This window comes from Equus caballus, chromosome 3 (genome assembly GCF_041296265.1).
Source record: "Equus caballus isolate H_3958 breed thoroughbred chromosome 3, TB-T2T, whole genome shotgun sequence".
Lineage (NCBI taxonomy): Eukaryota > Metazoa > Chordata > Mammalia > Perissodactyla > Equidae > Equus > Equus caballus.
Genome location: NC_091686.1, coordinates 49,317,951 through 49,330,080, shown reverse-complemented (window position 1 = coordinate 49,330,080; position 12,130 = coordinate 49,317,951). Strand labels below are relative to the sequence as shown.

Genomic DNA, 12,130 nt, shown 5'->3' with positions numbered 1-12,130 from the left:
TAAGCTGAAACTGTTTCTTAAACTTCCTTAAGCAAGATGATTAATCCATTTCATATTACAATCCAGAACTCTGTTAAGTATGTTCCTTCCTATGAAAATAAAGAACAAGAGCTCTCCTTAAAACCTTCACATATTTTAGCCAAAGGTGAGGTTAAAAATACATTACGGCTTTTAACACGTGCGCTCTCCTCACTTTGAAGTGGGCATATTAGAACTCCAAGCCACAGCATACGCATGGTTGCTGGGCACATGGAGAAATTGCTATAGCAACACAGTCTCTAGTTTTACTCCTGAAATGCCCTGTGTGAGCAGAAAGTAATTTAGATGAAGAGTGGTCCTGGTACTCCTGTTTCTTATTGTGGCCTCTTGTGGGCCTAGGGGTGGGTGACATTTGATTGTCTCTTCTCAAAATTTGGGAAAATACAAACATATTCACACTCAAATACATATGTATGTACTTATATATCTACTTATATGCATATTCTTGATTAAACTGTATTAATCAATGCTTTCATCTTAGCTGTGGGAGGAAACAGGACTAAGGTATTCGAAGTAACCTTGCCCTAAGTGTTAATTGGCAGGGCAGAATTTCTTTGTGTTCATTACATTAAACTCTCACTGTGTATAATTTAGAAAATTTCTGTTTTGCTCTAATGAAACACAGCCCACTAAAACTGCATTGAAAGGTGTAATGTTTTCTTGCCTCTAGTTTGCAATCATGTTCTGAGCAGTATCTATTCAAATAAGTACGTGTGATTAAAATTTTCTATACAGTACGTAATTCAAACATTAAAAATCTTCCGCATGGGATATAATTAAGTTAAAATTACACAGTTCTGCAGATATGATGTAGTCAGGGTGTTTTGGAGTATGTGCAGGGTCTATAATACAGATATTTGCAAATATTGGAATTACTAAAAATGAGCAAAAAACAATAAAAACTTCATGAAAATGATAGATCAGAAACAAAAGGAATCCAAACAGGTGGCCTAAAATTTTTAAAGTACTCACTTCTATCTGTAAGTTAGGAAAAGAATGGAAACAAAAGCAGATTTATACACAGTGAAAGAGCCCACATCGCTCAGCCAGCCGAGACTATCTTCGTGCTAGAATGGAATGAAAGCAACAATTAAGCCACGTTTCTGTAACTGTACCTGAGATTATGTGGATCATGTTAACCCAGGTATTTAAAGACTTGAAGACCCTATGAAATAAGGATGAATCAGTTGTGAGCACTAACAAATGAAGAATAAGGAAAAGTATGTATTTCAAGAGAACTGATATTCTGTCATCACTAACTGGTAACTACTCTTTCACCAAGTTATCAGATTGACTCAGTGGAAAAGGCTTCATGGACCACATGGATCCTTGCCAATTTTCTATGTTTATTTTGGGGCCAGCCTCAAACTGAAAAAAAAAAAAATTGTTAGTTTCCAGTATTGAAATAAGTACCTCTGAGAAGGGAATAAAATAAATAATTGATTTATATTCCAGAATCATTCATCTTCATTGGCAGAAAATATATTACAAATATATGGCTCTATTCTTGCAAAGACAATACTCCCATTGACTTAAAGAAAATATTATGGAATGAAGTTCAAATAGAGCTTCCAAATTTTATGCATCATTCCTAAAATTTAAACAAAGTTTCACTTGACTTCCTTTTGAAAATGTTCATTCTGTTAATAAGAACTGAGTTTAAAGTAATTCTTCTTCTTTTTTTTTGGTGAGGAAGATTGGCCTTGAGCTAACATCTGTTGCCAATCTTCCTCATTTTTGTATGTGGGATGCTGCCACAGCATGGCTTGACAACTGGTGTGTAGGTCTGCACCCGGGATCCGAACCCATGAACCCCAGGCCACCAAAATGGAGCTCGAGAACTTAACCACTACACCACCTGGCCTGCCCTAAAGGAATTCTTTTACATGGAGAATATCGATTGGTCGGATGTGTGTATTTAATGTGTAAAATAACTCTTCTTATAAAAGATCATGCTATCTTTATGTATTCCTCAAATTCATGAAATATTCCAAATGAAAACCTCATCAGTATGTCTCATAAATTTCCGTTACCCAATGTTAGCAGGATGCGTGGCACAAAACAAACTTTTATTGATTATCTCCTGTGCTTAGTGCCTTGTGTTATAAACTTTAGAAAAGACAAAGCATTACAAAACACAGGTCATACCATACATACCATTCCAATGTAGTTCAAGAGACAGAGACTTTATATATTTAGATATACACGAATATAACTCTTCCATAAATAACGGGATATTGAATTACTAGAAATTGCCATTTTTGTACCTCAAAAATGGTTGAATATTGATGATTTCATATGGTTTAACCTAATACACATATCCAATTCACACTTATGAGTGTAATGAAAATGGAAGTACAAATAACAGAAACATAGACATGTCTACATATGACTTGGGGTGTTATAGAAATATTCATCTGTGACATTGCACCTGAGATACTTCTTTAAGAATTAGTAGGATTTTAACAGAGGCTGGATGCGGGAAAGCATGGTATAAAGGATCATTAATTCATACAACACATTTATTGAGCACCTACCAAGTACCTAACATCAGGTTAAACATGGGACTGGAATAATGAGAAAGACCGACGCAATCCTAGATTCCACGGAACTGACTCCGCAGCTCACAAATGTTTGGACTGAAGACAAGAGAGAACTTGGGAAAGGAGACGTGATAACTGTTCCTTTCAAATATCTAAGATCAGTAAGAGGCCAGGAGGCGACCAGAACTGTTTCCTACAGTTCCAAATGACGTCAGTAGGACCACTAAGTCAAGATAACCCAAAATCAATTACACTCAATTTAAGGGAGAGCGTGCCAATAACTCACTGAGTTTAAACGACTGCTGTAGTCTCACAGCTTAAAGTGGCTGTGATTCTAAGACACAGAAGTGTGGAGTGTTTGCATTCATTTAATAAAATTTAAACAAATCCCGCCTAATTTCCCTCTGAAAATGTATGAGCAGCATTTCTTAAATTATGTCCTGGTGTTACAATAAGGTCTCATGATATTTTAATAGCAGTTCTGTGAAAAAGAGTTCAGTTGCCAGATAATATGAGGTTAAAAAAAGTTTTTTCCTGCGGAGCTTTCCTGGCACTTTTACATGACAATACGCTTCATACTTTTCTCCCAAAGGGGAATGTAATTATTGCACTGTTTCTTAAATTATTTGACCACAAAGCTTTCTGTTTCTTTGTTTTTTTTCCCCAAACAGTACTTATACGACACTGGTGGTTCATGAAACACAGTTTAAGAGGAAAAACCAAATTGGCCTAGTATATAGGGCATGTCGTGGGGGAGCCACTATTAGAACGAGGCTAGCAAGTTTGATTAGGAAGAGAGTGTATTGAAGCTTTTAAATATATGATCAAGGAGGATGTGTTTTATTCCACGGACAAAGGAAAGCCATTATGTATTTTAAGAAACAGGGTAATGCAGTCACTTGACCTGTGCTTTAGGCCTATAACCACCCAGAGAATGGATTGCTGAGGAGAAAGGCAGGAAGATATAGAAGGCTACTCAAATAATCTACGAGGTAGATACGAAAGGCCTAGACTAAGGGAGTAGCAGCAAGAATTAAACATAGATGGATGTTTTGTGGGAGAATTGTGAGAGGGAATTGGTGATATTTGAAGATAACTTTGACTTTTGGAGTAAGGGATGAAGCCAAGATTTCTGTTTTTGGTGAGGAGATGGAGAGAAGAGGTATCCAAAATAGGAATACAAGAGGAGAAAGAATTTCAGCTGTGACACCCTTGCAACAAATAGGGACCTGAGTGAGCAGAGTATATCTGTGGAAGCTCTGCTTTGAGTAAAGGTAATTCACTTAAATTGGTGCCCATTTAGCTTCTCTTCATCAATAATATCTTTTTTTCTCTTAAGGCTCATCTTTTGCTATTTTGTCAAATGTTAAATACCCTCAAGAATAAAAAGAATCAAATTCTAAGCACTCTCTTAAGTTATTACATTTAAGAATCAGAAAGGACCACATATGGAAAACTTGTCACAAGGCAAGAAGGCAGATAAAAGCATGAAAGACAAATGCTTAGCTGACATTCTGAACCAGATTTTTTTCCTGAAAAAAGAGACTACATAGCTCTTCTTCAGTCTAACTATTCTGTGTTCGGTAGTTACCGCAGAATTTAGGGAGATACTGGGTACAGGGCCAAGAGCAAAGACTTTGGAATCAGAGAGCCCTGGGTTCATGTACTGGCTCTGTCACCTCCTAGCTATGTGATTTTGGGCAAGTTAGTGTCTTTGTTCTACTGAGCCTCAGTTTTCTCATTCACAGGAGAATCCCAAAATCATCTCACAAGCTTGATGTGATGATCAAATGATATAATACATGTAAGATGTTCAGTCTAAGCCTTAGAACTCTTTGTATTTATTGATAATGTTCTGCTAATGTGAGAATAATTAAAGATAAAAATGGAAACATCTTGAGCATTATTAAAATTCCAAACCAACTGAGGTTTTCTAAACTCCCTTGCTTCTTCATAGAGGGGAAATATTTGCTTTTCAATGGTGAGTCTTAGGTACCATGGAAACAAGGATTGCAAAGACTTCAAGTAAATAGAAAGCAAGCAGCCAAAGCCCAGTTTTTCATAACAACGTAACCATAAAATTTTGAGCAGATCAAGATTTCTATGGAATTCTGAAGGAACATAGGTACTTATTACTATATTACCAAATCAAGAACTTCTGAATATTGAAAATTTCTAAACCATCTAATATATACTGCTTTCCACTTTGCTGTTTCTTTTATTACACATTTGCAAGAAATGCAAAGTAAAAGATGAAAAGGCAAACAGTAACAACAATGAATGATCTTAAATCAGCACATTTTATGATCAATGGTATAGCTTTCTCAGTGAGTACAAATAATCATTTGCTCCATACTTCAGAGCAAGAGAGTCTATTTAACATTTTCATAATTTAAAAGGAAGAATTTTATGAGTTAGAGAAGAACTTTTGTTCTTTTTTTTGGTTTTACTGTTTTGTAGTTTTTCAATGTGACGTTACCTTTGATGGAGATTTAATTGAACATGGTTGATTTTTCTTAGGTGCAAGGCAATGTATCTGATTGCCATTAACCATGCTTCCACATAGCATTATTCTAAGGCAGAGGTATCTATAAAAACAAACTCGTTTGCAATGACTTGTCTCTCTTATCATCTGAGAACCAATTTGATTTTTAAAAGGCCAAGAAAATTTCTGTGATTTGTAATATATTTCAAGACTATGTATTCTAACATTCCTCACTATCAAGAACCATTAAGTCAAGCCAGCCCTGATGGCCTGGTGGTTAAAGTTCTGTGCGTTCTGCTTTGGTGGCCCAGATTCCATTCCCGGGCACAGAACCACACCACTTGTCTGTCAGTAGCCATGCTGTGGTGGTGGCTCACATAGAACTAGAAGGACCTACAACTAGAATATACAACTATGTACTGGGGCTTTAGGGAGGGGGAAAAAAAGAGGAAGATTGGCAACAGATGTTAGCTCAGGGCAAATCTTTCCCAGCAAAAAAGAACCACTAGGTTCCCAACAAGACTATAGTCAGGCTGCAGTAAGTGGAGACTTGAGGACCAAAGTTGCAGATGAATCCAGCTTCAGAGGAAAAAACCCCAAAACCAAGAAGTGCAATTTCAATTCCATTCACAATGTTTCTGATCTCATAGGAAAGCAAAGATTTCTAATATAAGAGGCCTACAAATTTCTCCCCAATATGGAAATAACACATTCACAAGATTAAAAATAATCAAGCAATAAAAGAAGTCTCCTTTCATCCCAGATTCTGAGCCGTCAACTGCTTTTTGTATATTTCTTCAGAAAATCCTAATGCATAGACACATAGATGTGCATCCTCTTTCTTTACATAATGAGGACATATTACATGCAGTGTTCTCTACTTTGGTTTTGCCTTCAAGTTTTATATGAGAGAATTTTCTATAGCCTCACATGTGGAGAAACCTCATTGTTTCAAAAAGCATTGCAGTATTCCATCCTGGGGATAAACAGTCCTCGATATGCTATTGCAACAAGAGTGCAATGGACAACTTGTATGAAAGTCTTTGTGCTCATTTGGAATTTTATTTTAGATAATTCCGAAATTTGTAATTACTGAGTAAAAGGGCATATACACTTAAATTTTTTGACAGGTATTTTCAAATTGGCCTTCAAAAAGACTGTACCGATTTGCAACCTCATCAACAAAGTATGAACCATTCCCTGTCCCACGTCTTCATCAACACTGTGCACTAACTGCTTTGATCTTGACAAATTCTTCTTAGATGCTTATTTACCATCTGCATTTCTTTCCCTATATCTGCATGTTCAAACTCTGCCCAATTTTCTCTTGGGTTGCTGATCTTTTCCTTAAGTATATTTTAAGAACTAGTTGTATATTAATTAAATTAGCCCTTTGATTAGTATATGTCCACAGATACGATCAGTTTTTGTGTTTTTTTGGTCTGTTACTTGGTTTTGTGGTTTTCTTGCGTTGGATATTCAAATTTAATAATGCTTTCTTATAAGCCTTCTTGATTTTATCATCATTAAAAAGATTTTGCTCATCACTGAAATCAACCAACCAACAAAGAAATAGCCAAGATTTTTTCCTAGTGATGATGGTGATGATGGTGATGACGAAAATGATGATAATGATGATGACATTAAGCCCTAATATCTAGAATTTGTTTTATTCAGGAGAATGAGATAGAACCCAAGATTTATTTATTTTTTACTTTTCCAACTGCCTAACTTGTGGTTTAAAAAACCAACTTTGTCAAATTACAAAATGCCTTAGGTGTTTGAGTATTTCCTGGTCTCTGTTTTAATCCATTAATCTGTGTGTTTTATCCTCTGCTAAGATAAAACTCATTTAACTTCTTTAGCTTTATAATATGTTTATAAGAGCTGGTGTTCTCTCATTACATACACTACTATTTCAGAATTCTTCCAGCTATTTTCACAAATAATTCTTCACACAATGTTGGTGCCCTTGTGGTTCATTTATAAATAACAAATACGTAAAAAATACTGCCTTTCTATCCAAGAACATGATATGTCTTTCTACTTGTTCAAGTAGAAAGTATTTTTTTGTCTCTAAGTAGAATTTAAAATTTTTGTTCTAAAATTCTGTAAATTTATTACCTCTCTGCCTACAGCAATTTTTCTGTATTCTCTCTCTCTTTTTTTTTTTTGTGAGGAAGATTGGCCCTGAGCTAACAGCCATTGCCAATCTTCCTCTATTTTGTATATGGGATGCTGCCACAGCATGGTTTTGATGAGCAGTAGGTAGGTCTGTGCCCAGGATCCAAACCCACAAACCCCGGGCCACTGAAGTGGAACGCGCAAACCCAACCACCACGCCACTGGGCTGGCCTCTGCATTCTCTTGATGTATTTTCAATGTTTTCCTTAGAAATTGAGTAAGTTTCCTAGCTATACAAAATCATACTATTTGTCAAAAATCATTTTTCCATTCTCTTTACAATTTTCACATTTTTCTTGCCAATTATCTGTCTTGTCTAATTGTACCCGCTAGTATGTTAAGAACAATACCAAATAATACTGGTATCTGTGGGCATCTTTGTCTTTTTCCTAACTTTAAAGGTAAAACACTCATCTGGATGCTGGCTTTCTTATAAAGGTTTGGGTGAAAACGAAAGACAACAGAAAGGTTTCTTTTTTCTTACTCCATCCATGAATCTCAGGAGAACTGTGCAGGTAAACATGCCATGTATTTTCATTTACAGTTGCTTTAAAGTGTGTTTTAATCATTGTGGTATGCAATATTAATTTTACATAGAAATAATAAAAAATATTATGTTTTACAGAAGGAAAATGTCTTTTAAAAAAATACACACACACTCACACACAGATATTTAACACCACAGCATGAAGCTGGCAGAGGGGTTCACTATCAAAGCAGTTTTGTTTTTATTTCTAATCTTCTTATGTATGCATTTTCACCAATTTAGTAAAGACAAATCCCAATATGCTCGTGCCTCTCATTTTAGCTTTTGTGATTTCTTTCTTTTTTCTCTTACCGTTAAAATTTGTGTGTTCGAAATCTTTACAAATAAATGAGCTGAAACAAATAAAACTGAATTCGCTTGAGATTTTGAAGACGTCTGGTGGAATTATTTTCTAAGTAATTAGACCAAGAGGTGGGGCAATTCCCTGAAGTAACCTCCCGTACGGTTGAATACCCAGTTATTCCTACAGTCCTCAGCCTGCATGCAGTGAGCATATTGATTCACAAATTGACCAACAATTATATAGAGCTGCCACCTGATTTTCTAAGACCATTTGTGTTATTATGAGTATAGGCCTCACAGGCTTTTTTAAAGGATGCGTCTTCCCAGCCCTCTCTCAGCCTGCTCTATTTTTTACGTTCCGTCACCTCAATACGCTCTTCATGTTGTTAGAGACACTGCACGCAGATCCCCCTCAAGTGCTGGTCTCTGCTTGCCCCTGGTTAATTCAATATTCGGAGGCAAATATGAATTAATTAAAATTTGGATTTTGAAAATATGTATCCATTTTAGTATGTAGAGATACCTAAGAAAGAAAATGAAGATATTTAAATGTTCCCACTTACGCCAAATTTGTCACTATGTAGCTTGGAAAAATTGATCAGTGAAGTCTTAATATTTAAAACATGTGTCTTAATATTATAAAATTATAAATCTAGAAGGGATCTGAAAGTTGAAAGTGCTATTCTCCCTGCTGGAGAGCAAAAACACTAAAACCACTGAAGAAAGATATATATCTTTCCAATTTAAAATAACTCCAGGAAATTCCATAACAATCTTATGTTACCCACCGAGAAGTAAAAAATTGCTATCAAGAAAGTTTCCTTGATAGCCAATCTAAATCCCACAGGTTATTAAAATCTACTTCATACGCTCTATGCCTTTAGCATTTTACTGATAAGGATGATATTTACAGAACAATAAAGTCAAGAGTTTAACCATGCCAGGAGCAAAGATACCCTGATCAAGACCCACCCAGACTCTGGCTACACTCAACACTTCTCTTTCCAGATGTCAGACTATCACTACTCTCAATCACTCTAGATTTAACTTGAACTAAGAATTAGGTAATCAGGATTCATTTTTAGATGTAAGTTAAGGATACAGGATATTTTGAATCTACATTATTTACAAATTATTTTGAAAATATAAGGGGAAATTATGCATGTGAATTATCATTTGACAGTCACGTAAGCAAGTGTAATTATCCCTAGTTGAACATGTTCTCCAACCCCAGGATATTGAGATCTGACACCAGACTTGACACACAAGTGAAATTCAACGACATCTTTGATGGGGCATTTACCATTAATTCAGTGTGTTCACTCTCATTATTTACCTTCTTCCGCATGAACCATGTTTGAATTCCATGTAGTCCAACAGGAGTCAAGTCAAGATTTATTCATCACGTTTGACTTTGCAATGCATGGAACGAGATCATCAAATCTTAACCAAACTGATTCAAAACTTTTTGCCAAAGGATAATAACTCCATTTTCAGTTTCACTAATTGAAAGAACAGTATGACAACACACCAAAGAAGCAAGTAAATGAACCCTCAGCAGCAGTCCAAATGCAATGCAAAACTCACCAGAGGTTTCGTCTACCCTCTCATCTACTATGTGGTCCTTCTGATGAACCCATTCACTATTGCACTTGAAGTAGATCTGGGTGGCAGGGCTGGCTTTACAATACAGGTTCACAGGCTTATTCTTCACAATATAAGCTTCTTCAGGCTCAATAAGGAAATGTGGCAGAGGCTCAGGAGGATCAGATGGAAAGGTTTCTGGGAGTTCGTGAAAAAAATCGTCGTCTGGTAAAACAAGAAGTGGAAAATGATCAAAACATTGTAGCCGCTTGCCTTTTACTTGCTACTCATTTAAAAATAATGACTCACAAATGATCTAATTAAGTAATTTGAGTGCTTCCTATGAATCAGGCAGTATGTTAGGTCTATTGACTGGTTGCTCACTTAAGGATTTAGATTATTATTCTCATTTTCACTTATGGTAAAACTCAACATTAGGAAGGACAGATATTGTGCCCTGAGCGCACAGGTAGTTAATAGCAGAACTGGAATCAGAATCTAGGTTTGTCTCACTCAGAACCTGTGATCTCCCCAATACAGCCCCATACCTCCCACTACTCAGGTCTACGCTTGAGAGCTGACAAAAGCCAAGGAGACTTTATTAGGAAACTTTGTTTGAAAAGTATAAGGCTCATAGGTAAACCTTTAATCCCGTGTAAGGAGCTGAGAAGGAACACTAGAAACATGAATTAAGGATCTTTAAGTTCAGATTCAAATCTATCATTAGTTTCAAAAGATGCCACTGCATGACAGATTTATTCATTCAAAGCAGAAATATTTACTGAGCACAGAATTTTTCTGAGCCATGGAAGCACGGATGATAATGTCAAGTTAGCCGACAGTAGATCCACAGCTGAGCCTGGAGTCTAGCAATGCTGTTTGGTCTTATTCGGGAACTATACCTCAAATCTCCTATGTGTTATATGAGTAGTCAAACTTATTCTCATTAGAATATTGCTGAGCATTATCATGAAGAACAGCAGTCGCAGTTTTTATAACACTGAAAATTATCAAATATATCACTCCCACCCTGCTGTTCCACCACCACTGAATAAACAAAACCCCTGAATCACTGGAGATATTTGTACACTTTGAGGTATCTTTTTCTGCATGATTCCACATAAAAAATAGAAAAAAGTAAAAGTGCCTTGAAAAATCTCATTATCATATTTCACAAAATTCAAAGTAAAAAGAGTCTTTTCAACACGCTCCTGACAAATTAGGCCTAATAATTCTCTTCCTGTGAGGGATCGTGTAGAACAAAACTACTATTAATTCCATAAGTTGATTAGGCACTGCAGGCTAAAATGTAAGGCTAAAACTCTGAGGTCAAGATTAAAACTTTTCACAAGTTCTTTAACAGTACCTATATTCAGTAGCAAATACAGGATACGGTATTTGTACTTAAAGACGTGTTGCTTGGATGTTAACTTGAAGCTTATTTCATCACTCATTCAGTTGTTGCCCTATTTTAGGAAATGCCCAAAGCGGACATTTGTCCACTAAGAAACCTGGCCTAAGACTTTTCATCTACGTCATGGGATAGCCGTCAAATAGTAATGACGTCTGGTCTCTGCCAAACTGTTTTGCAGTAAAAATTGGCTTCACCTGCATCACAGACAAAACTAGCTTTCAAAGCTGCTTCACAATTAGAAACTCCTGACACTGGAATGTAAATGATGCTTTCTTTTTCACTTTACTTTCTTGATTTGCTTTCTTCTGGCAGGGCATCATTTCTGGTTTTTCCACTGTTGAACATCAAGGACTCAACCTGTCAGCTTACTAAAGAATAACCTTGTTTCCATCAATTTCAGCTTCCTTAGTCAATATGCAAGAACACTCAAGACTCCTTAAATAAACAGTTCAGAAAGGCAAAGGAATGGGGAACTGAGGTATTGACAGACCCATCAGCATGAAGCTGAAGTCTTGAAGGCCTTATTCAAGTTTTTCTTCCAAAGCACTTACTGTTGTATGTAATGATGGACAGTGCTGATAATCAATAAAGCGCCAGAAAATATCAGACTCAAATGCTGTAAAATGTTAGCTGTTGTTTTAAATTATTATTACTCATAAAGGTAGAGGATCAACTTGATTTTTTTTACTATTGGTGTATATTTATACAAACAAAAACGTGTATGTATTTCATAACGTATATTTGTTCAGGTATGCACATATAGAAAGCCTTTCTTTGAGTCATTGTTTCAGAAGGGGAGATCTGTTCCTTTGGAAGGAATGATGATTGCAGGTTATCCAATGATTGGTTACTCCCTTACCTTGTTCAATAATGCAGCAAAAGTGCTTATACCGTCACATCTACGGAAAGACAGAGGGCCACTACAAATTGATTACTCTTGCTGCAGAAGCATGTATCTATTTCTTCGGATTATTTTATTGTAAACTACTCAGAAGACTAATGGACAATGAGAAAGTCATACAGGTTTTCAAGTCAAAAGGGGCTCTGTTAAG

General features: G+C 36.1%; 1 protein-coding gene across 4 annotated transcripts in view; it reads right to left on the bottom strand.

The window, feature by feature from the left end:
* UNC5C (unc-5 netrin receptor C) overlaps window positions 1–12,130 on the bottom strand; it is a 357,910-nt gene that overhangs the window by 138,005 nt on the left and 207,775 nt on the right. For all 4 annotated transcript variants that reach the window (XM_001497540.7, XM_070262216.1, XM_005608603.4 and 1 more), the window contains exon 2: window positions 9,668–9,889. In XM_001497540.7, the coding sequence (XP_001497590.2) occupies window positions 9,668–9,889 (222 nt within the window). The remainder of the gene's footprint in view (window positions 1–9,667; window positions 9,890–12,130) is intronic.